Genomic DNA, 24,636 nt, shown 5'->3' on the forward strand with positions numbered 1-24,636 from the left:
GTGAGAATTTGATCCACTCGCTTATATGATCCACTCGCTTATAATATACGTTATACTTTTCTTCTCACCTGCTTTAGTGCAGATAGATATCTCGGCCTTAGAACTCAAGAACACAGACAACCCATTCACACTGTCGACTGGAAATCCTCCCTCAACGCCCTCCCCGTGCAAACATAACCCACTGGGGTCTGCAAGACGTCCTGACCGCCTCTCCGGGTACCGAGCCACTCCAAGAGAAAAGCAGCAGGACTTTCCACAAAGCTGTCTGATTCCGCATGACGCATCGTCTGCGTCTGCGTCTGCGTCTCAGTCCCGTCTTCTTCGAGGTCCAGGTCCTCATCATCGCCACCGGCCGTCCCCGAAAAAGAGCAGTGGAGAAATCTGGCTAGACTCGCGCACTCGCCTACGTCGGCGTAGAGCCGACCGGCTAACACGCCAAGTTCGACACGGAACCAGTCTGGGACGACGTGGTCCACAGATAGGGTAGGGACGCTGTAGTATGTGAGCTTGTTAAACGCGAGCATGGTCTTGGCCACTGGCGCGGCATAGGCTATCAGGTGCGCCGCGGCCGGACGGTTGGCTTGGTTGTCGCCACCGACTCGGACGATGGGTAGGACGAGCTCGGCCTCCTCGGGGATGATGACCAAGGCGGTCTGGGTTCGGGGACTCCAAATGATCCACTCGACGGGGCGCTGTTTCGATTATCCCACTTGTGAGCATTTGTGTAGGTAATTAGGTACTTTTTTCTTTTTGAGGATACCACAACACTTACTAACAATCCGTCATCGCAGTTCCTATTAGGAGGCAGCTTCACGATCCTGCTAAACTCGCGCGAGACAAAAAGCCTCGACGTCGTTGGTCGCACGCCAAACTGGCGGCCGAGGCCCGTGCTGCCGAGGTAGGCAAAGGCATGGTCAAAGACGGCGTTCTGGAGGACGCCATCGCGCGCGAACGTCCTGATGGCGGGATGTAGGCCCGGGAAGCTGAGAGCCTGGAAGCGCGGCGGCTTCTGTACCACACGCATTTCCTCGACCTCGACCTCGACTTGGCGCTCCTGCTCAACCTCGGCCAGTGCGTGGTCCATCTGAAATCTCCACCCTCCTTGTCTTCGCCCTTTGCTCCCGCTGCTGTTGCTGCTGCTATTCTTGCTTCCATCGGCGACGACTCGGAGCTGGTCCAAGAACGCCTGGAGTTGAGGAGGCACCGTAGGGCTTGGCGGGGGATCGAGAAGCGACTGAAGCGTTGCCTCTCCTGCCGCAGTGCCGCGCGCGCTTTTCCCGTAAAGCTGCTCTAGCGTTTGCGTGTCGGACTGCTGCAGCACGGCGAGGAGCCCCGCGCGCTGCGACTTGTTCGACACTGCATTGGGGTACCGCAAGGCGGCATCGGTCCGCCGTATAAAGTCCATCCCCTGTGAAAGGTACAGGTCGCGCACGCTCTCGTGGGCACGGCATGTCTGCTCGAGGAGCCAGCGGATCACGTGGTGCGAAGTAACCATGGCGTCCGTATTACTAGGGATCCCGCACAGAGATCTGACACTGCGGTCGACCTCGGGCGGCGCGAAAAAGGTTATTGACTGGGTCGTACCAAGCTGTCGGAGGCGCATCGCAGCTGTGTCGGATTACTGTTAGCAAAGGCAAAGGTATCTGCCATTTTGCACAAAGGGATATGAAATTTTCCACCTACCCTGGACTGTCAAATCCTTGGTTTGGCCCAGCGCTAGTGTGAGTCCTCCGCGTGCCTGGGGCGGAAGCTTTAAGTCGATACCGCGGGTGTGAGCCTCATCCAGGTAGACCAGACATTCATTAAGGTCTTCGATAAACGGCGTAGCTAGCAAGGGGACATCTTCTTTGGTGACGCCGCGGTACGTGACCCAAGCGCGGCTCGAGGCGTCAAAGTATATGGCCGCTTTGGCGCCGGAGTCGATGTGTAGCCACCTCTGCGCGAGGGTGCGGTTGTCCATCTCGAGGATGTAGGCGCCGGCGTCGACGAGTATGCGGATGGCGTGCTCCTGAAGCACATGGAGTAGCCCCGCTTCGGACAGACGCCGGCCCTGCGGGTCGACGGCAACCATGTACCCGCGGTTGCGCTCCTGTAAGAGATAGGAGAGCACCTCTGCGTTGGTATGCCGAAGGGCGGGCAGGTCGTCCTGGAGGATGGTCAGGGGCAGCATGATGCGGTTATCGTTGGTGCCGCTGAATCCGGTGGTCCTCGCCCCGCGCCCCCCAGACTCATTAGTAGGATGGGGGAAGAGAGGCACATCCCAAGCCGAGACCTGGAGCTTGAGGCTAAATTGCTTCGCATGGGTCGGGAAGACGAAGACGTTGAGGTAGTCATCGACGACATTGCGCGCATGGCGCAGGTGCTGCCATAGCGTTTCGACCTGGCCTGCATCATCAACGTTGATAACGTTCCATCGACGCAACGCTCGAGGAAGCAGGCTGTCGTCGGCGCCACCGCACGATGCCATCCACCGCTCGTACCGCGCAGCCGGGTCGTCGCTCTCTAACACGTGCTGGAGGCCCTGCAGAAATTGGGCGAGCGTCAGGCCGGCGTAGTAAAAAGCGAGGCAGGTGAGCACGATGGCGACGTCCGGGTGGCCAAACTCGGCGTGCGACGACGGCACGCCCTTGGCCTCGAAAGGCACGGCGATGGGATGTCGGACTGGACTGAGCCCGTACTGCACGTTCCACCGCCGGCCGAGGCAGAGCACTAGGATCCGACCCACTAGGAGCCCCCGTGCCGTCAGCAGCTTCTTGGCCGCGGATTCGTACTCGGCGTCATCAAAGGCGGCGGCCGCCTCGCCCAGCAGCTCCTCGCTCACGTCTTCCTCGGACAGCACCCGCCGAACCGCCCTTCGACGCCTCTCCTGGGCCCTTCCAGCGGCGGTGCCGCGCTGCTGATGATGACCAGCGGAAAACGGACGCAGGAACCAAGCCCGGTCTGCGCAGATGTCGTTCACAATGCGGTCGTGTAGCGCAGCCTGGACGTCTTCACGAAGGAACTGCACCATGGGCAGCGACCCCCTTCCGCCCGGCCGGCTAACCACCTCAATGCTCCCCGGAAATTGTCGCTGCAGCGCAGGCAGGTGGTGCGCCACCAGCGCCAGCAAACCCTCGGCGATCAGCCAGCGAAATGGGTGTCCGTCGACCGTCGTCTCAGGCCCGCTCGGATAAATGAGCTGCGTCCGGACGGCCAGGGTATGGTCAGACTCGTCAAGGAGGTCGCGCGACGAGTGCTCGAGCCAGTTCTGAAACGCCATCATCCTGCCCGCCGCGGCCTCGGCTTCGGCTTGGGCTTTTGCCGCAGTTGCCATGGCTCTGGCTGCCGCTCTTTTCTTAGCCTGCTTCGACACTGCCTCGGCTTGGGCGGCGGGGACAGCGGGTACGGCCGCCGCGTCGGCGAGGCGCTGATACCCGCCGAGCTTAAACGACAGCAGCTGCTCGTGCGTGGTGACGATTAGGCCGCTCGAGCGGCACACTTGAAGGTGGAGGCTTTCGTACAGGTTGAGCATGGGCGGTGTCGTGGGCGTACGGCGTGAGAAAGCAACGTGGCGGACCTCGCAGCCGACCAAGCCGCCGAGTCGGGCCTGGACTGTTTGTGCCGTCTGTAGCAGCAGCGGCTTTGGCACGACCAATCGCACCAAACGCTCGCCATCAGCGAGCTCAGCGACGGCCATGGGCACGATGCATGACGTCTTGCCTTGGCCCATGTTCATCTGCAGCACGGTGTTGCGGCCGGACCGCGGTGCGATCATGGCCCGCGCCACCTCGACCTGCTCAGCGCGCACGAGAAAGTCGCCGTCCAGCTCCATGAGCAGCCACGCCGTGTGCTCGGTGGGGTCCCAGTTCTCGTGGCCCGGGTTCCGCAGCTCCTCGCCGATGGCACGCTCGTTGCTCTGACACAAGGCTGACCGCAGCCGCTCCAGCTTCTGGACGCGGGCTACGGCAAGCCCGTACGCTACCAGAGCCGTCTTCATGCCTGGGCCAAACCACTTTCGCCGCCGCTCTCGTCCATGGCGTAGCAGGCTGAGCAGTGACGTGGGCGTGTTTGCGCAGGGCCATAGTCCGCCGTGCTCGAGCCACGGAAACCGCGCGTCGTCTGCCGCGAGCGCCTCCCACAACCGGGAACCGAGATCGGCCATGGAGCCACGGGCTTCGTCGGCAGCGGCATCGACGGCGTTGAGGCTGAGACTGAGACCTGAGGCGGCAAACCGCGCCCTCGCCCTCGTCACGGACTCCGTGCTGGCTGCTTCGGCTTGGAGCGCCGTCAAGCTCTCCAGCAGATCCTGGCCATATCGAGTCCGTAGGTCGTCGGATGACTCTGCGAACGGCTTGAAGATACGCATCAACTCGGAGGCCAAGTGGGGCGCAACGCGAGGAGTGCCCGTCCTAGGTTCACCTTCGCTTTGTTCGTAAGCATTCTCCAGGAAGAGCAGCGGAGCGGCGGCCGCAGGAACGGAGACAAGAGCAGGGCCTCGCTTGGCTACCAACTGGCCCGACAACGGGGGGACCACAGCTTTATGGTAGCAGCAGACATTGTTCGGGATGGCCGTCCACGGTTCTGGCTCTGCCGGTGTAGACTCGACCGACGACGCGAACAGCGCCGACGGCGCCCGAGGCACGTCTTTGAGGATCGCCTGGACACGGCCGACGTAGCTCGCTAACTCCCGGTTGCGGCGCCTGTGCTCCCACTCGGGGCGGATCAGTTCTAGGGCACTAGCTACGCGTATATATCTGATCGACGACGTGCTTGCCATCACCTCGCTCGTCACAGCCGGCCATGGCGCGGCCCACCGGTCACGAAGCATACGAGCCATTTTGCTGCCCTCGACCGCGCAGTTTTCATGGTGCTCCACACGGGCTAGCTCAGCTCTAGCTCTCGCTTTTTTTGTCTTACGTGAGGACGGCACTTGGAGCGGCACGTAGGCCGCGGCGATGAGCATCTCGAGCGTCTCGACTGAAGGCGGGTCTTGTAGGCCAAGGTCCCAGTAGCCGTCACATGGTGGCGGCGGCTCAAGGCGTCGCAGCTTGGGAACGCAAGCAAATGCGGCGAGGTGGTAGATGGCGTCCATGTTCGGTTCGGGAGCAAAAGCGAGTAGCGCTAGGCGGAAGAGGACGGTTGTGCGTTGGCCTCTAGATGCTTGGCAGAAGCGGACGAGCTCGGCCCAGTGGTCGCCGATGGGCGTCTCGATCCGGGCAATCAGGGGCCCACGCCCCCCGGCTGCTGCTGTTGGCGACGAGAATCCGCCGATGCGTGGCCAGCCCTTTAGCAGGGAGGCGGCGTCGCCGCTATGATGTGGAGGGATGGAGAACGGTTGCTGGTAGATCGTCCTTGCGATTTGCATCACGTTTTGGCTCTGGGGCGTGATGCGGGATGCCAGGTCTCGACCGTGATAGGGAGCGTCGATCTCGTTGTCTTTGTTGTCGTCCGAGTTATTATCGTCATCAGAGCTTGCCCACCGGCGCTCGTAAAGACAGCGCCGCGAAGCCGCACGCAACCGCAGAGGTGCATGACGATCTGAGCCCGTATTCTCCTCCTCCTTCTCCTCGTCGCCATGGTTGCCGTCCTCGCCACTGCCCTTGTCCTCAAACTTTGCTAGGCAATCAGACTTGTCAAAGATCTCCTGCAGCACGGCATCGAAGCCGTCGTGCTGAATCGTGGTGGTAAAACGGCGATCCCAGGTCACGGTCTGGAACCGCCTCAAGCCGGGTGGGTAGTACTCTCGGGCCGGCAGCAGCTCCCTAAACCGCTCGAGAACGAGCTTCGAGTCCTCGTCGAGGCTGGTCCAGGGCTGTGCGGCTGGTGACTGGAGGATTTGAATGGCCTCCTCAGTTCCGTTCCGCCCGGTTAGAGGATCCGGGAGACAAAAGGACGTCAGGGCGTGGCATAGCGCCTTCGTGTACAGGAGCCGTGGTTCTGGCGGACACGACAGCCGGCCAAGCGTGTCGTCAATGTCGAACTTGGCGTATGCGGCCGAGCCCTCGTTAAGCCGCACCGCAACATGAAGCCCTTGGCGACGTGCGCTGAGTCCACCAAGGGGCACGATGACGCTGCGTCTCCTTGGGTTGGCCGTGTTCCGTAGCACGATCTTTCCCTCAAGGCCGTACCAGGTCCCGGCGTCTTGGTTAGGGTCCATCTCGGCCTTAAGCTCACGGAACTCTATCAGGCCGTTTTCGTTGACGAATAGCGAGAGCTCAAGGTGTCGCATCTCGACCGAGAGCCGCCCTCGCTGCGCCAGCGGCTGAAAGACGGTCAGCTTCTCAGGCTGCTCGAACCCTGCCAGCATACCAGCCATCTGGCGAAACACCGATGAGTGGGGGTCAACGAGCCGCACGCTAGCCCGCTGGGCGTAGCGCTCCGGGACATACAGGGCCCAGTCCCGCTGCCGAGCTATCCAGATCGCCGGTTTGCGGCGGATCTCGACCTGTCCCGTGCTCATATTTAACCAGTGGCAGCAGTTTTCTACAAGCCCGAGGGGCAGATCTACATTGATCGTGTTGCTAACAGTGGCGGGGGTTTGGTTGCTCTCGACGCTCGACCCGTAAAAGACGCGTCGAGGGATAAACTCAAGGAGGGCACCCTCGCGTGTCACGGCCTGAATCACCACAGCTTGGCCACTACGAGTGCCAAAGTGGACCGTCTGTTGGTAGTGGAAGCCGACGAGCTGATGCGTCATGCCCGGTAAAGCAGAGGGGTACGTAAGCAAATGGCGGTTCCCAAATAGCTCCTTAACATCTGGATCGTTACGAATGCTGGCCGGCAACCGCCTTCGGGGCCGACCATTGACAAGAAGGTGGCCCTCGACCAAATGAAGATGAATTACCTGTCCGTTGTATGTCAAGCCCGCCGCCGTTCGTACCTCGTTTCCTTCGGCGCGGATCCAATCGCCCTCAGGCGAGGAGAGAAATGTCCATTCCAATTTTGCTGCAGCATAACCAAGCAGACCAGGGAGCGTGTCGGAGAGGGCACTTCCAACACTCGAAGGGTGGGCTTTAACGGCCGCTCGAAGCAGAGGCTCCATTCGTAGCGCCGCTTTCGTGTCACGGACGAGCATTGCGCGCAGGCCGGGTGGGAGCCTGTCGACGCTAACCAGCAGGTTCTCCTGCAGCGCCACCGAGGCTCTTACCCAGGCCGCCAGCTCGTCGGCCCGGAGCGGTGAGCCGGACTCTACGTGGGTAATGGTGAGCGTCCGCCGGCTCAGCAAGGCTGCGGAGAAGGCGTACCCAGCTGTACGCTCGGCCGCGTCAGCGTCAGTCGCGGCCTGCATCTCGTCACGCAGCCGGACGATCCAAGCTAGCGCTGTCTCTCGCATGGTTCCCAGCGCGGCCGCTGCCTTTTCTCTGCTCCGCAAGTCTGCGGAGAGGTAAAATACCCGCAGAGTCAGCGTCATGAGGGTCTCCAGGCACCATGTCTCCCGCCAATTGGACGAAATGGTAGCTAGCCGCGTCTCAATCTGCTCCAGGAGGCGCTCGGCAAACACGGGCTCGTCCCTAAAGATGGCGTGCGCTGCTCTCCAACAGAAGGCCGCTTCCGTTTCCGCTCCTGCCTCTAGTTCCCCATGGCTGCCACTCGCGCCCTGGGCTTGTTCTTTCGCCCGCGGCCCAGCCTGTATGGCCAGCTGGCAAACGAGCCGGGCTGTTTCCTCACTCCCAAGGTTGAGATTGATGGATCCCAGCTCGACCAGCACGTTGGGCCATCTCCGATGTATGCCTCCGAGCAGCTTCTGGCACGCGGAGAACTCGTGGACCGACATGCTAGGAGGGCACGCGGTCCGGTTTGCCTGAATCTGATAAGAGGAAGGCCCCTCCACGATTGGGCCTGGGTGACGGCAGTTAAGCAGGACAGCGCTCGAAAAAAGCATCCTGGGCAGCTGGACTCCGCACAGGTGCTGCAGAGTAGGTGTCTTGTCAAGCTCGCGCACCCAGACACCAGCCGCCGTATCATACAGCTCGAATTCGGCGGCCAACGGTAATAGTACCTCGGGCAGGCTGGAGCGGGCAGAGCTGATGCGGTAGTGCGTCTGGCGGAAACACTTCTTCCTCGAACCCAGAGTAATCCGGCTCGGCGGCTGTCGCGAGTTGCGGTGGCGTGCCAGCACGTCGATCTGGCCCAGCGTCTTCTTGGGTGAGGCAGTTTGAGCCGGTCGGCTTGGATGCGCCAGAGTGATGAATATGAGCCAAGTCGCGTCGCGGTATGCCGAAAGGTACTCAGGCTGCCCGAGTTCAAACAGCACGGCAGCCCTCTGTGCGGGCGACCCTGGAGGGGGCAGGTAGTCCTCATGTACAGTGATGCCCAAACGCTGCCTAGTGCGCCACCTGTGGCACCGACGGCAGCCGCTAATATCCTTCCGACCGTCCTCGTCAATGGTGCACACGCATATGCTCTGCTGTATTTCCTCACTGAGTTGGTCATACTTGTGGCATTTCTGCCTCCATTCCGTTTCCTTGGCGCGCCGGGCGTCGTCCGTCTGCTTCTGGATACATGACTCAAGTCGTTGCATGGCGCTCGAGCTCGCCACGAAGCGCGCCGCCATGCATCCGTCCCCAGTGCGATCGAAGATAGTGGCAGCATGTGTCGCTTTAGAAGCACTGCGGCCATCAAGCCTTGTGAAGCCGCTGGAATCTGGCAGCTGCTGCCGCCGTACGAGATGGGTCTGCACTCTGTGCAGACGACGCATGCCCGATATCGTAGGTAGCTGTAGCACGTCCAATAGCTCAGGGGGGAAGACTGGACGATAGTTTGCGAGGAGAGGACACGCCTCTACGGCGTACGAGTCCATGCGAGCCCAAAGCTCGAACACGCATAGCGCCAGAGCGCTGTTTTGCTCGGGATCCCATTCCGACACCGGGTCCATTTCGCTGACGAAACTTTGGATCTGCCTGGCCACGTCGAGGCAACGCGACTCTAGAAGGGCAGTTGTCGCGTTCATCCGCGGCGCCTCCTCGTCCGATGCCTGCTGAATACGTCGTTCGGCTTTGGCGAGCAGCGCGATGCGGCCCGTGAATTCTTGGACGTGCTGGATCCCCACATCGAGCGGGCGAGGCAGCTGGAGCAACTCGGCGGGAGGCTGCTTTGGGGCAGGCTTAAGGAGAAGCAAGCGGTCGAGGTAAGGGCCGCTAGAAGGGAGGGAAAGCCGCAGCACGTCACCGGTCGCCCGCAGGGGAAGGCGAGGGATCTGGGGAACCGAAGCCCGCTGGACGCGCTTCCACACAGCTTCGACTCGGTGGGTGGTTTCTCTCACAACATCGTCGATGACCTTTTTAGTGGCGGTAAACAGGCAGTCGTACACCTCGCGGCCCTCCGGGTGGTCCTCGGCCGCGGTCCTGTCCATCTCGAGCTTGGCCATACGGCGACATAGCTTGGCACGGAGAAGCAGCACCTTGTCTGGGCTCACGCGCCCTGCGCAGTCCTGAAGGAGCTGGGCGAGGACGACACACATTAAAAACTTGTAACAGGCGCGTCCCCCATGGTCGCCGACGGTATGACAGAGCTGGCGCAGAGTTCCCACGCGCAGAACAAGCCAGAAGGGGAGGCGACGCCACGGCGCGTCGGCGTTCTTCAGGTTGACGTCGTCTCTCACCCGCTTCCTCAGGACTGGGACGCGGGCCTGGCATCCCATGGTCTCTAGCAGCGGCATGAGCATGTGCGTCACGAGGGCGGGATCCGTGGTGTCGCGCGACTCGGCCACCGCGACGCCAGCCTTGCGGGCGTGTGCGCGGAGGCTAGACAAAGATTCCATGCTGGCCTGCTCGAGCAAATCAGCCAATTGCTGTTGGAACGACAAGTCGGCGAAATCTTGGGTCGACAAATGCGCGCAGCGACCAGGGAAATCCCGCTGCATGGCGTTGCCGGCACCGAGGACATGTTCCGCAGGGGCGGACGCCTCGAAGGCCTCAAAAACGACCGCTTCTTCCGGCCTGCAAGCACAAAATGCCTTGCGTGTCAGCAACGTGCAACCCTTCGCCTCGATCAAGCCGCTGTCGGCGGCGCAAGGGTAGGTAGGTAACTTGCCTCTTGGCCGCGTAAACCAGCACAGCAGCATTCTGTTCAGTAACCCAGAAGATGAGAACACCGCAGGAATCAATGTTGCCAAAATATTTCAGCGCCGACGTTTTGTCGACAAAGGACCGACCGTTGATTTCTCGGCATGCGAGCAGCGCGTTGTAAAGCCCTTCGAATGTTTTGGACAGTGTGTGCGGGGCGAGCGAGACCAGGCGTTGGCAGCCGTCAATCAGACGGGTCAGGACGTTCTGCGATAGCTCGGGGGTAGTACCTTCCTCACGGCCTGGCAGCTTCGGGGGAAGGACCAAGTGGTTGTAGATGCTAGGAACCAAGTCCATTCTGAATGAGCACTTTGCGAAAGCTCCTTGGCAGTCAAGCGAGCAGCGCGTTGTAGAACGCTTCGAATGTGTTGGGCATTCACATTGGGAACGACGGTGGGCAGCTACTTCTCCGTCCTGCACTGAGGCCTGCCATGACGTTGGTCGCAACCACACACACCCTCGCGCTGCCATTGGATTCCAGCTTTGTCAGCCCAACATTTGCTCATCCTTCTTTGTCGACAGTGCAGCATACATCTTGGCTGTAGTTCGTCTGCGTACCACAAGGATGTTGCCAAAAACACCTTATTTATCGCCATAGTTAATTATTCTCTTCAGTTATGACGTCGAAAAGCTCCTTTGTGACGACCTGTGGGGGTCGCCGTGTGCGCCGGTAGGTCCAAGGGAAAACCCGTCCGTAAGGCCGGATAACTTTATAGTAGGTACACACAGTATACACGTACAAGGAGTTTCCGTTACGGCTAAGAGCTAGCTGGTGTTTAAACCTTATTACTAAAGCGAAAGGCTCGAAATTCTTGGGAAATAGGGCCGGTTTATTGCTCTTGCGGTTGCTTTGCAGTCTTGATACAGGGTTATCGAAGCTCAGCTCACCGTCTGCAACACAAGCTGCAGTGGACGGCACTGGGTACAGAGGCGGAGATGGGAAGAAAAGTCGATAGCCGAAGCTCTCTGGAGCCGGACTTCTATCTAGGTATTCCTATACGGAGATGGCGCCGTCTGGGGTTGATCAAAGCAAGAGGAAGGGTGCAGCTGTCTAGCACAGTACCGGGTATAACCACGGAAAGTATCCGATGCCCGCAAATATAACGCAACCGGCAGATCCAGAGGCAAAAGAAGCAGGTATAAATCTGCTCCATCTTAGTTCACACAGTAGGACAGGATACTTCTTAATTTGAGTAGAAAACTTTTCAGGTCATCTGAAACATGCAGAGGGTTAAATGAGAGGTATCGATCTTTGCATACTACCGCCCAACTGGTCTAAGCTCCTGAGATAATTAAAGCCCAGCCAGCTGGCAGAGTTTTTACTCAAATCAATCCAATCGCACAACGCACTCTACACGACACTAACCCAAAGACCAAAGACCATTACCAGCGCCCGCGTCTGCGAGTCCTAGGCGCAGCGAGATGTGCGGCATTCACGTTGTTCTTTCCTCGAGCTCCCCGCACACGCCCAGCCATGACCTGGCCACCCGGCTGCGCAATCGGGGGCCCGATCATTTGGGCCGCATCGTAGCGCATGTCGGACCTGGCGCGGAGACTCTGACCTGCACCTCAACCGTGCTTGCGTTCCGCGGGAACCACTTCACGGCACAGCCCTTCTACGACTCCCAGACCGGGTCCGTTCTCTGCTGGAATGGAGAGGCCTGGAGGATCGCCGGGCGCGAGGTCGAGGGAAACGATGGCGAAGCTATCTTCGGCCTACTCGCGGGAGCCAGTGCTTCGGGCGCTGCGCTGGATGCCAGAGGCGGCATTCTTGATGCTCTTCGTTCCGTCGAAGGCCCCTTCGCCTTCGCATATTTCGACAAACCCTCGCAAACCCTCTTCTTCGGGCGCGACCGACTGGGACGTCGGTCTCTTGTATTTTGCCAGGATGAGGCGAGCGGCACCTTCATACTCTCCAGCGTTCCGGAGTCCTGCGATCCTGCTTGGAAGGAAGTAGAGCTGGGTGGCATTTACCACCGGCCTCTTGGTGCTACTTCAGGGAATTCTCTTACTGTCTCGCGGAACGACTGGCAAGCTGACGGCCAAGGCGATCTGGTGAGTAGCGCGGCGTCGTCCTTCTACTTCGAGGTGCGTTGTCCATCAAACTTACTTATCTAGATATCGGGAATCGGCGTGTTCAATGTATCTGGACCGCCTAAGGCCGCCTGTCTGACCGCTTCCTCACCGTCCGTCCGGTCGCTGAGGCAGCAGCTGAGCGAGTCACTTCGCTTCCGTGTCTGGAACATCCCCAAGCCGCCCATGGAGGATGACACCCGAGACGACACGAGGGTTGCCGTGCTGCTCTCCGGCGGCCTGGACTGCTCGGTCCTCGCAAGGCTGACGCGCGAGCTGCTGGATGATGGCTACGGCATCGATCTCCTGACTGTTGCCTTCGAGAATCCCCGCGTAGTGGCCTAGCTTAAGAAAGAGGCACGAGGCAGTCCGGTCAACCCGTACGAATCCTGCCCAGACCGGATAACAGGGCGGAAGTCAGTTGAGGAGCTGCAGAAATCATGCCCAGGGAGACGATTCCGCTTCGTAGCGGTAGGGGAGGTCTCCCTTCGACACCAAGAAGTCGCTAACGGTTTTGACACAGGTAAATGTGCCATACTCGGAGACATTGGCGCATCGCAAGGAAGTGGTGTCTCTAATCTACCCCCACGACACAGAGATGGACCTCTGGAAAGCGTATGCTCTGTATTTTGCAGCGCGCGGCCAGGGGTTATGCGCTGAGGCCGGAGCGCCTGAGGCCCAGTACACCACACCGGCCCGAGTTCTTCTCTCCGGGTAGGGGCTGACGAGCTCTTTGGTGGATACGCGCGGCATGCCACGGACTTTTCAAGGGAGGGCCATGCCGGCTTGGTTAACAAGCTTAAGCTCGACATCGGGCGCGTGGCGAAGCGAAACCTAGGTAGAGACGACCGCGCCATGGCACACTGGGGGAAAGAAGTACGATTCCCCTACCTGGATGAGCGCCTAGTGCGGTGGGCTATCGAGACGCCGGCCTGGGAAAAATGCGACTTCGCCAACGGGGAGGACATTTCTGGTGTCGAGGCGGTCAAGAGGGTTCTCCGGCTCCTAGCTCTCGAGCTGGGGACGGAGGGCGTCGCGAGGGAGAAGAAGCGAGCGGTTGGTTTCACCCTTCATTCTATTCGAGGTCCTCTCGTCCCACCACTAACATTGCCATAGATACAGTTCGGCGCGAGAACTGCAAAAATGGAAACTAGCAAGGCCAATAACTTTACCAAGATATCGTGAAAAAGCCCCTTAGGTCGTCGGCACAGGCGTGCCACAAGCAAGCCAAACCTCTCCCATGTCCCGGCCGTAATAACACTACAGATACTTCTGAGCTGTAGAGGGCCAGACCTTAGCGTGACGCAGCTGCGTGTTCTGGAAGGTTTCCGCCACAACCCTCCTGCAAGCCTGGCTGTGCGCCGTTCCGTGACGTTGGTGGACAAAAAGGCAAGACTGAGCTATGCGGCACGTGGAGCGGACGAGGCTTGTAAGACGAGTTGGCAGCTGCTGGCCAGGGTACTCAGCGCGTGCGGATCTGTGGCAGGTACTCATTGCGGCGCCAGCTACGGAGAGCTGTACTGTGCAAGGTCACTCTCGCTAGTTGCAGATGAAGTAGAGCTTAAATTTGCCGATGACGGCGGTTGCTAATTACAAGGGATTCTCGACCCACAGATATCCCGCCGGCGGCACATGCGACCCCGCAGAATCTTGTGCCCCTATTTGAGTAAACATCATCCCATCATCCCAACTTGTTACCTTTCAGTCAGACATGGTATTATGGGCTAGCTTGGAGGTATCCCCAACTTCCACCTGGAACACGCCGGTGAATGATAAGGTATGAGTATATGGATATCTACCAGACACATGTTGGGAGCTATGACTAGAGCTTCCACCCCTTCGATTACGTTCTCCGTTTTCGGCAATTCCATTGTCTCTCTATTAATTCCCTCTCATACAAGTCATATAGTTCATATCAGTCATACCTCTAATAGCTCATAATATCATGATCATCCAAAGAACGCCACGCCTTCCACTCATCTACTTCCGCAGCTCGGCCAACAACTCTCCATATACAGCTCTTTCGAGTTCGTCGTACAGGTTAATAAAAACAGCATTAGGAAACGGGTAAATATTCACAATCAGCGTCGCCGCAATCCCCGTCGCTCTATCGATCCACTGTCCCCGTTGTCAGTCCGTCAGTCTCTTGTCCCAAAGACCGCGCGCATAGCAACTCGCCCAGTGACAATTCGCCATGCCCATCCAATGCATACTCCCCGCCCTCCTCTTCCCCGGTACGTCCTCCACGTTCATTACCCCTCCGATCCCGTGTTGTACCACCGTTCCCGGCGGAAACTCCGGAATCATCGTATTGTGCCGATTGTTTACCCTATCCTGCAGCGATGTCCGCTGCACGTCGTTCAGCTGCGGACGGAACATCTCATCCACCGTCTCCTTTTGCGGAATCCCGCCTTCTTCTTGCCCCTCCAAAATGGAAAGCAACGCTCGTAACATCCGTGCGTGGTCCCGCACCGTCGTCCACAATCCCGCGCCCGCACTCGACCGGCGGTTCCAGAGGCACCGGCAACGGGCGCATCTGTAGCGACCCCGTCCCGCGGTCGCGCAGCGTACAGCCTGCCTTGCCGAGATTGCGCTTGGAGATGGAGTGGAACGTGGTGTCTGCCATGCCGAGCGGCCGTAGTATGTTTTCCTCAAGGTATACGCCGATCGTTTCGCCCGTCACGCGCTCGACCAGCTGGGCCGCCCAATCGATCGACGTGCCATACCGCCAGCCCTGGCCCGGGGTAAACTTTAACGGGGTCGTCCAGCCCGCTAGTGTGTGGTGTAGGTTATTGTCCGTCCTGTCTATCGATTTTGACCACTTCCTTAAGTCCGGGTCGGCGAGGTCGTACGCTAGCCCGGCTGTGTGAGTGAGGAGGTGGCGCAGTGTAATTTTGGTATCGTTGTCTTCGAGAATGGGTGCGCCATTTGTGGGGTCGAAACCGCGTAGGATCTGTAGGGCGGCGAGCTCGGGGATAAGGGGTCGGACGTCGGAGTCGAGAGAGAAGAGGCCGCGTTCGACGAGGGTGAGGATGGCGGGGACGGTGATGATTTTGCTGGACGAGGCGACCCAGGTGAGGGAGGAAGGGGTGAAGGGGGTGCTGTTTGATGGAATGGAGGTGCGGCCGGTGGAGCCTTCGTAGAGGGTTTCTAAGAAGGTGAGTTGTCAGTTAAGGGGGTGGGGATGGGGCTGGACTGGTGGCTGGAGTTTACTATTGCTGTGAACGACGACGAATGCTGCCCCAAGAAGCTTGTCGCGGGTGTCGTCCCCTTGGGCGACGTATCTCACGAGGATCGCGTCGAGAGTCTCCATGATTGCCAAGTCGCAGGAGTGTCAGGAATGTTACCAGAGGCAATAAATCTCGGAGAGATGGGTAGCGAAAGCAAATCAGGGCGCGATGAAGGATAACCTTTCCCAAAGAATGCGTACTCTGAGCCACTACCCTACATAGAACACGGTGCCCACACAAGTATATTCGCACCGCTCTGATGCACAAAGGCCAGCCTCTCTCCCCTCTCCAGCAAAATCCTCAACACGGCACTACTTCTCGCTCGCACCGCATACAACACCGCCGGCACCCCCAACGCGTCGTCTTTCGTGTCCAAGTCCGCCCCCGCATCCAACACCATCCTCAGCACAGTCGTTACCAAAGGCACAGGTGCTCGCGCCCGCCATAGTTACCAGATAATGCAGGGGCTCAAGTTCGGAGGTGGAGGAGACGCCGGATGGGAGGGATATTATCTCGCGGGCGGCCATGATAGTGGATCTAAGTAGATGCATGTTGTATAAGCGGGTGGATGGGACCGAAGTGTATAAAGGAAAAAGACGCGCCTATCGCACGGTCTTTTTGGCTTACGTAGCCCCCATGTGTTGATGGGAAATACTGCGGCCTTTGTGTTCTCTCTCAAACATTGCATCCTATCCAAAAAAAAAAAAAGGGACAAGAAAAACGTGTAAGAACTTGGAACGATTCCAGATCATCGGACCTGGTGCAGCCTCACCATCAGAAGCGACATCCCCGCCTCGGTCACATCCAACGGGGAATACGCCCCCGGTCTTTTTGCCCACACCCTCTTCAAGTCTTCAGATCCCCCAAAATTCACCGCCTCCCACGCCTCGTAATGGCTCGAAAATACCCTTAGCTCACGGAAATCCGCTGCACGCCGAGAGTGGGTTCATGCAAAATACACCGAGAGTTCAGCGGACATTCCGTTGACAGGACGAGGCTTAGGAGATTTCCATGGTTTGCCAGCCGACGTTACACTTGCATGACGCAGGTCGCTTTTTTTGGGCTGGTAGGTGCTGCCCGACCAGAGAGCCTTAACCGATGGGAGCATTTTGGCTGGGCAATCGACTTCCCTTCCTTTTCACTTCTCAGATCTTCACCTAATTTCTTCTGCTGAGTTGATAATCCCGGAGCACTACAATGACTCCTCCAAATCGGCACGCGCTTGATCTCGAACGATCAGTGGCTGTGTCTGAGATAAAATGCGGACCGCCGCCTCTACCCAACCCTTTACTGCCGCACCTATATTACACCAAGAATCCGCTCGAAAAATCCGGACATGTCTGCTTCGTCTGTCTCGAACACCCTCGAGACGGGCAGTACGTCGTGAAAGTGCCATGTCTCAAACCAACGGGGGCTAGGAGAGTTAAGTGGAGTTTTCTTGATGACGAGGTCAATGAAAAATCAACGCCAGTTTACTACCCACTTGAGCCATGGGACGCTGTTGTCGAGGACGACAGAGCAGTATATATCAGGATGGTTGACGTATGCTTCCAATATCTGGGGAGGTGGAAGAGGTGGCTCCCGTGGTATGGCGTGGTGAAGGCCACTGAGGTCATGGTATGTCCATGGACACTTTACTTCCCTTTCCTAGCCTCATTTTTGACGGAAATCTCTAATTACCAACCGCCGTAACCCAGTTTAACTTTGATGGCCGAATGAGTCACGATGGACGCTTCTATGGTCTGATGACACCAATCGATATTGAAAAAAGTAAAAGGGACTGCCAGGAGGCGATCAAGAAGAGACCAGTCGCCGATGAATGGAATGGATATGAAGGGTGTGATTCCATTGTACATGCCGAGAAATGTCTCGAGGAAATGGAGCACTCGTCTTGTAATTGTCTCACAGAGGAGGCTGAGAGGGCCGAGGAACGTTTTCGGCGCATAGACTTGCAGGATTTATTGACCAAGTGCGCTCGAGACCCCATCATCGCTAACGGCTTGGACACTTTGTCAGGAATGGCTCAGGAAGGTTGCATTTACCCTACCTTGTAAGTCCTCTAGTACGACTGAGATTTTCGAGTGGCTGATCTGTATTTAACAGCGGAAGTGGCAAGGCGGAAACGCCAGTGATGAACGAACTATGGACTGGGAAGACTCCAATCAGAGCTTTGCATTTTGTTCTCGGCTGGCAAAGGGATCGAATCACGCTGGAGCTTCCGTATTTCGTTTCAGTCGGTCTCTTCGGTATTGCTGTTGTCTGGTTTGCTGTCCTTCTTTCGAGGGGAGCTGGAGCTGACTGGGATGTGGCCTTTGCCTTTGCCCAGGTGGTTGCAGCGTCCATTGCCATCTTGATGGCGTCTGTTAGGTATTAGCCATGACTAGGGGCCCAGCTTCGCCCCTCACCAGAGAGAACGAACGCGCAAAAGTTGTAGCCGTAACTAGGTGACAGGTTGACCATGCTTAAGGGATCATATCCTCATATCCCCTCGAGAGATACGCGCCAACGAGCTATCTCAGCTATAGTTCTACCCAAGCGCCACCACCATTGATGGAATCTCAGGAAACCCATGGGAGCTGGCCATCTACATCATTCTTTTAGCCAGACCTTCGATGTCGTACTAGTCTGCGATTGCATTGAGGCTCACATGCGAAAGTACACCGTCACCGCCCCCAGCAGCCGGTAACGGTATGCTATGCGGGTGAACTGTTTGCCAGCTCCGAGGAGCCCATTGGACCAGCGGCCTCACTTTGTCGAGAAGTTGCATCATAACCGCCTGTATAGGGGAATCCCACCCTCCGTCTCACATCTTCTATGATGATTACCCCCGAATTCGCCTCCTGTATAATTACGAATTCAACGCTTGACTCCCCTGCGCCCGAACTTTGACACACCTGGAAAGGGCTTCGAACGGCTGCTGCAAGGACAGCTGACTAAGTGCAGACGACGACTTTGTGCACTTGGAGCTCGCGTGTCTGGCACGCCAAGTTCACGTCGGAGTACTCTCCGGAATCGAAGAGGCGACCGAATTCGGTAGGTCTTGGAAGTGCTGGGTTCACCCTGACAACTATGATAAAGTGATCCCAAGTCCAGTGCCTGTTGGACATTCCTACAGATGCAGGGTATCTGACGTCTCCAAGCCGCAGACCCAGGATACAGGTAATCCATTATCCGGTCAGTACACAAACTCTTGACGAAGCACATAGCGGATGCCGATTTCACCCCTAGAATGGTTTCTGTAATTTCCATCTACAGTACTGTATGTATGGGCCAGCACAGATAGAGCCCGTTGTATATTCTGTCACAGCGTGAGGTGGAAATTATGCAGGTCCTGTGACCATGTTTGCTGAAGGAAAGTATAGAGAGGGCAAGTCTGGAGAACACATCCCATGAGGTTGATCTTTTATAATAAGTAGCTGGCTCGCAGACATCCTAATCCAGCACAGGTAGCCCGGCGTGGAATCCGCCGTGCCATTTCGAGCAAGGTGCTCGAGCGTGAGTATGGGAAGGAGCAAAAGCATACCCACCAATGTCGGCAGTCACTCAAATGTTTTCAACATGGAGTCTGTATAGCTGGCTTGCGCTCGCTCCGGTTCCTACAGGGGCATTCTGCATCACGAAGTGGCATCACAGCCATTGCATGGATCGTTACTTGCCTGGAAGTGTGTTTGTTGCAACCCCCGATTCCCACCCTCCCTCCGCTACCTACCTCAATTAGAACCCTAGTTGTAGCACAAAGAAACCGGCGGCGACATCAATCAACCCGGGAGGTTGCAGAAACTCCGCAGCAACAATACATTAGCACCCTATAACCGAAGCACGAGGAGGCAAAGACGAGGATACACCTCGTCATGGTCATCGGTTATTGCCCGAGATAGCGAATGTAACATTGCTGGAACTCTCACTTCATTAAGACGTGCAAGCAAGGCAGATTGGTCAGCATATCATTATAAAGGTACCAAAGAGGGGAGCAGGAATATACCACTTACAGACACCGTCAAGTTCTTGCATTGTCTGAGGCGTAAGCCTTTTTTCGTCCTCATTGACGGCATACGCAAAGCAGTTGTACGCCCGGCTTTCCGTGCCGGGTTGAACGACAAAGTTTGACGCATCGAGGGCAGTGGCGGAGTGTTCCGCGATAATATCACGCTAGAAATCGCTGAGACTCTCCATATTGCGGAACGGATCCGAGTTAATACGTTGAACGTTGGTAACGGAAGCTAACGGCGGCTGCTTAGGGAGACAGACAACCTTCGAAGTCTCGTGATTCTGGCGCCGTTCGGATCGGGCCTAACTTGTCCGTCCGTCTGCCGCATCGATAGGCAGTGGAAGGTTGGCGATTGGTTCTGGTTGGGGGCCGTGTAACCCAGGAATTATTAACTAATTCCTCGATTAATTATATGCAGGTTCCGAGAGTGGGATAGGTTTGCCAGGACGCCGCCAGGTGCCGCCAGACCGAGCGGCGAGGGACTGCCACCTGGCAGCGCGCCATCTTGGGAGGAGAGTTGAAGGCTAAACGCTAACCACACCACAGTGAAACAACGCCGTCTATACCTGAGCCACGAGGCGACCGCGAGAGACTTTTGCGGTGGGATATCAGGCCTCATCTCCCTTCCAGGTCTCGGCTGCCCGATTTCCGCCCCCAACATCGATCACCTGACATAGAACCTCACCTAAAACAGCACATCGCCCACATATACACATTATAAACCACCGACCCTTTTTTTTTTCCTTGTTTCTTTTTCTTTTTCGCAACGGTCCAGCAACGCAACACCAACAGAGCCCGGCCCACAACCACGACCTTCACCGTTTGTCTCGCGTGGGCATCATCATGGGCTCACACACTGGTTTGCAAACTGTGATCCCGTCGAACGTTTCCATTATGCACAGGTCATCCCACGCTTCCTTGCCGGCGTCCAGGAATGGGTTATCTGGGACTGGGACCAGCGGCGCTCCCTCGACGTTCTCATCCCCCGCGACGTCGAGGACGAGTTTATTTACGAGGCCCTCACCAAGTTCATCGACACCATCCCGCCAGACGTCACGCAAGTGACACTGGATGAACACGGTGCCCTTGTAGTCGGCTCTTCCGATCCCCACGATACTCGTGTCTTCAAACTAAAGTACCTCCAGCAACTCATCAACGTCAGTCCCCCACCGTCCCTTTTTTATATTTCCCGCAACGACACTAACCAACCCCACTAGACCGTCGACTACCTCAATCTGACCCTCGGCATCGTCCACGGCGACATCTGCCCCTGGAACCCGCTCATCGACCCCACCACCGACAACCTCCAACTCTTCGACTTCAACTCGGCCGCCAAACTCGGCTGGGACGGCGACGAAGCCAACAACGTCGAATTCCAATACGACCCCGACCGCAACGACGTCAAATTCACCATCTTCACCATCCACCAACTCATCACCCGCGAATTCAGCTTCCGCCAGGAGTTCTACCCCGAAGAACTCGACGCCTCCGAGATCATGTCCCAAGAAACCTGGGACCAGCACCCGGACTCGAAACTCGACTCTCCCGTCGAGGCGTACCGCCAGTTACTTAGCGAGTGGGTTGAGAGACGGGCTGTGGAGGATAAGAAGGTTGATCACTTCAGCAAGGCAGCGCAGCCGTTGGAGTGGCCGGCGTTGGTGGATGATCCGTTTTTGGATGCGGATGGCACGCCGCTGTGGAGGTGGTGTTGGATGGGGAGGAGGCCGCCGATGGGGAAGAGGCTGGGTGATGGGCATGGGAGGCATGTTGGTGTTGTGGGTAGGTACGACTGATTCGTCTATCATGCCGTCACTGGAAGATGTCGATAATACCGATAAGAGGTGTGGTTTTGCTCTACCCCTTATGTGCCGGACGCACGGGGGCGTAAGCCGGTACACTGCCAGGTGGCACTTCTGGGCTGCCAGGTCCAGAGGCACCTGGGTGTCGGATATGCCCAAAGAGGCTGGCTCCCGAGAGTGCGTTGGCATCGGGCGTCCGGACTCATCACGGCCAAGACCGTAGAGACAACGAGCAAACTCAAACAGATAATCGTGGTATGGCGCTTGGCTGGGCAGAGGTCAGGAGACGGGTGATTCGGCGGGTGGTATCATGGGCAAACTGGGGTCAAGATGGCATACGGTGATGACTAAGTATAAGGCCAGTACAGCACACCGACCAGTTGGGCTGTTAGGGATATTGTATCACTGAATGTGCGATCGGCTCCAACGTAGCCTAGTAAGTGTGAAGCAATGGTTGGTAGGTAATGACGAGGTGGGTGGCTAGTTGGTGTGAGGTTGGTGATGGTTGTGATACACGACATCAACCACAACACCAAAAACTGAGCCGCCATCAGCCAAAAAGAGCAGCAACACTGGCAATGTCGCGCCCCTTGAGCCACAACTCCACCAAAAACACGACATTGACCGTGACATCCAATCGATCCTCGACAAACATCAGAGGGTCGCCTTCTTCACTCCCTCAGTACGTGGTATTTATAATATCTCAGAAGTCTCGGATTTAAAGCTTCACTTTCAATATATAAACACGGGGCATGTCAAAAATCCCCGAGTTTATCTGCTCACTCACCATCAAGCAACTCAGGTTATCTAACCCAACTTTTAAGTCGACCATATGTCCAAGCAACACTCCCTTGCCTTTCATTCCCAATTCCTAACCTTCAAAGTATCACTTTGAATCCATTCTACAATATGGATAACGACCTTGAAGAGTTCTAGGATAGTATTATCACGGACCACTCCACCGCCACTCTCGACAGTTCAAACTTTGTCATTCACCCAGACGCTGAAGCCCGGACATATAACTACTTTTCGTATGCCGTGAATGAGACGACAGGCAAGATTGCACCCCAATCCATGCAAGAACTGGAGGAAATCTGCAAGTCATGCATTCCTGCGCCCCGTCCCCTTTGGGGAATCCGTTCTGTCTGGAATAGAGAGCAATACAGAGATAATCGACAAATAAGCAAAATGGTTACATGAGATAACGTATCTTATAAGCGAGTGACGCATATAAGCGAGTGACGCACTGATAAGGGTTGCATTGAAATTTTGCTACAGCACTAACACCTGGGATTAAACCGGGAATTAGCTCTTAGTGTGACAACTGAATGTCAGTAGAGCCCTTATCAGTGCGCCACTCGCTTATATACGTCACTCGCTTATAAGATACGTTATATGTAACTAGATATATAGAGAAGGAAAACATGTCAGGTTCTCACATAATTACGAACCCTGTATAACATGCTATTCTTCAATATATGGCCACCGATACATCCAATGATCGAAGGAGATATCAACGTTACTCAAGTGCTGTTAAGGTTCTACAAAGACCAAAATGTAAGTAGTCTAGATTGTAAATATCCGGGCTGTAACTTGTTAATATTCCAAAGAGGTGTACTCTTACCCTTACCGGGATGTTTTTAAGGTGGGGTTCTCCCTGTATTTAAAGGCCATTATCAGTAACTACAAACTAATCCCACAAATACTCCCCCCCATCCACCACCATCTCCGTAACACTCGGCAGCAACCCCCCTTCGCCCTTCCACCCCCTCCCAAAATCCACCCCCATCCCCATCACCTCCCTCCACCTCTTCCCCGGCGCAATCTTCCCCCCAATCCCATTCAACGCCAACGAATCACTATTCACCGGCACCAGCCCAGGTCGTCCTAGTACCGCTTCCACAGCCTGCTGGGCGAAGCTCACAGCCTCTTTCGCGTCCCCCGGCACGCCTGTCTCGTCCAAAGCACAGATACGTACCCCGGGTAGTTGCTTGCGGAGGTAGTCGACGATGGCTGGGTTGCGCGCGCCACCACCACACATGAAGATCTCGTCTACCTGCGTAACCTTCGAGTCGGTAACACCACCACCACAGCCGTAGCCGTACCGCGGCAAAAAAGTCCGGTACTGATACAAAATATTCTCCGCCGTAATCCTCGTCAACGTAGCGACAACATCATACTTATCACACCCCGCCTTCTCACACGCCTCAATCAGCTCATGGCATTCATTATCCCCAAACACCTCGCGACCCGTCGTCTTCGGCGGCGCGTGGTTGATATACGGATTCGTCGCAAGAAACTGATCCACCGTCGCCTGATGCACAGTCCCCCTCTTCGCCCACATCCCGTCCCGGTCGTATTCCTGTTCCCCCGCCGTGTAATGCCGCATCGCAGCATCGATGAACATATTCCCCGGCCCGCAGTCCCAGTCCACCATGGCATGCACCCCACCGGCGGAATCAGCCGGGATCAGGCAGAGGTTAGCAATCCCCCCGATATTCTGGCACAGCCGAGTTTTCGTCGGGTGGTGCAGCAGCAGGCCATCAATAAGCGCCACGAGGGGAGCACCCTGCCTCCCAACGGCTTGTTCAGCCTGGCGGAAGGAAGTCACGGTCGTGATGCCCGTTTCGGCGGCGATGATGGTCCCTTCGCCGAGGCAGAGGGCGGAGCGGGTTTCGGAGGTGCCTGGGGCGGGCATGCTGAGGAGCCAGATGGTTTGGCCGTGGGAGCCGATGAGGTCGATGGTGGAGGGGGGGATGGAGTGGGTGGTGCAGAAGGTGTGGACGGCGGTGGAGAACATGTGGCCCAGTTGGACGTTGAGTTGGGCGAGGGCGGAGGGAGTGGTGGAGGTTGAGCGGAGCATGTGGAGGATGGGTTGCTTCATTTCTTGAGGGACGGGGATTTCGTCGTACTGACACTGTTAGAGGGTTTCTAATTCATGAGACTAGGAGAGAGCTGAGACGTACCTTGAGAAGCTGCATGTGCAATGGAGCAGATGGCGATGCTTGACGGTAACGGACGAGAGCGCAGTCAATACCGTCCATGGCAGTGCCACTGTTCATTCCAAGCACTGTGAGGTCGAGTGACCCATCAGGCCTGGAAACAGTGTGTGCATTTAGGCCATGGCCGTTGGTGTTAGGACCGGACGCGGTATCGGGGAGAGAGCCCATGGTTGCTGATGGCATGTTGAACTTGGGAGAAAGGTCACTCAAGTGGGAGAATGGCGGTTGATTTCATCTGTTCCTCCCTCGTCCGGCCGGGGATCTCCCCCTTTCATACCCGGCATGACGCCGTCGCGGTTTGCGACTTCACTGCCACGCATCGGTGATGGAAAGCCGAAGCTCCAAATGGAACTCGTGACACTCTCGAGGCGAGGTGGAGATTCGCTCGAGACGAGTTGGATACCGAAGTTTCGAAGGAAGCCGAAGTGTGGAGTCGCGTCTCGAGACGAGACCTCGACACGAATTTCCTATTTGGGAATATCACTTAATTATACAACAACA

At 57.0% G+C, this 24,636-nt stretch overlaps 5 protein-coding genes across 5 annotated transcripts; 2 read left to right on the forward strand and 3 right to left on the reverse strand.

Annotated features, from left to right (window-relative positions):
• Window positions 1-125: 125 nt before the first annotated feature.
• Window positions 126-10,340, reverse strand: C8A04DRAFT_13829 (uncharacterized protein; the record flags this gene model as incomplete). Its single annotated transcript, XM_062777867.1, has 7 exons — window positions 126-692; window positions 773-1,608; window positions 1,684-3,277; window positions 3,386-7,506; window positions 7,570-9,490; window positions 9,581-9,934; window positions 10,008-10,340. The coding sequence occupies 7 exons, from the start codon at window positions 10,338-10,340 to the stop codon at window positions 126-128; spliced, it is 9,726 nt and encodes a 3,241-aa protein (XP_062635052.1).
• Window positions 10,341-11,465: 1,125 nt separating this feature from the next.
• C8A04DRAFT_38851 (asparagine synthase) lies at window positions 11,466-13,301 on the forward strand (the record flags this gene model as incomplete). The annotated part of the gene is made up of 5 exons (XM_062784367.1): window positions 11,466-12,098; window positions 12,162-12,449; window positions 12,640-12,816; window positions 12,846-13,172; window positions 13,233-13,301. 5 exons carry the CDS (start codon window positions 11,466-11,468, stop codon window positions 13,299-13,301), a joined length of 1,494 nt encoding a protein of 497 aa, XP_062635053.1.
• Window positions 13,302-14,096: 795 nt separating this feature from the next.
• C8A04DRAFT_30669 (acyltransferase LovD) lies at window positions 14,097-15,429 on the reverse strand (the record flags this gene model as incomplete). Its single annotated transcript, XM_062781471.1, has 4 exons — window positions 14,097-14,234; window positions 14,295-14,540; window positions 14,599-15,266; window positions 15,330-15,429. The coding sequence occupies 4 exons, from the start codon at window positions 15,427-15,429 to the stop codon at window positions 14,097-14,099; spliced, it is 1,152 nt and encodes a 383-aa protein (XP_062635054.1).
• Window positions 15,430-20,177: 4,748 nt separating this feature from the next.
• On the forward strand, window positions 20,178-21,127 carry C8A04DRAFT_30670 (uncharacterized protein; the record flags this gene model as incomplete). The annotated part of the gene is made up of 3 exons (XM_062781472.1): window positions 20,178-20,204; window positions 20,267-20,491; window positions 20,552-21,127. 3 exons carry the CDS (start codon window positions 20,178-20,180, stop codon window positions 21,125-21,127), a joined length of 828 nt encoding a protein of 275 aa, XP_062635055.1.
• A 1,696-nt stretch (window positions 21,128-22,823) lies between these two features.
• On the reverse strand, window positions 22,824-24,303 carry C8A04DRAFT_13846 (Anhydro-N-acetylmuramic acid kinase; the record flags this gene model as incomplete). The annotated part of the gene is made up of 2 exons (XM_062777872.1): window positions 22,824-24,044; window positions 24,100-24,303. The coding sequence occupies 2 exons, from the start codon at window positions 24,301-24,303 to the stop codon at window positions 22,824-22,826; spliced, it is 1,425 nt and encodes a 474-aa protein (XP_062635056.1).
• Window positions 24,304-24,636: the final 333 nt, after the last annotated feature.

This window comes from Dichotomopilus funicola, assembly GCF_033296635.1.
Source record: "Dichotomopilus funicola strain CBS 141.50 unplaced genomic scaffold C8A04scaffold_54, whole genome shotgun sequence".
Lineage (NCBI taxonomy): Eukaryota > Fungi > Ascomycota > Sordariomycetes > Sordariales > Chaetomiaceae > Dichotomopilus > Dichotomopilus funicola.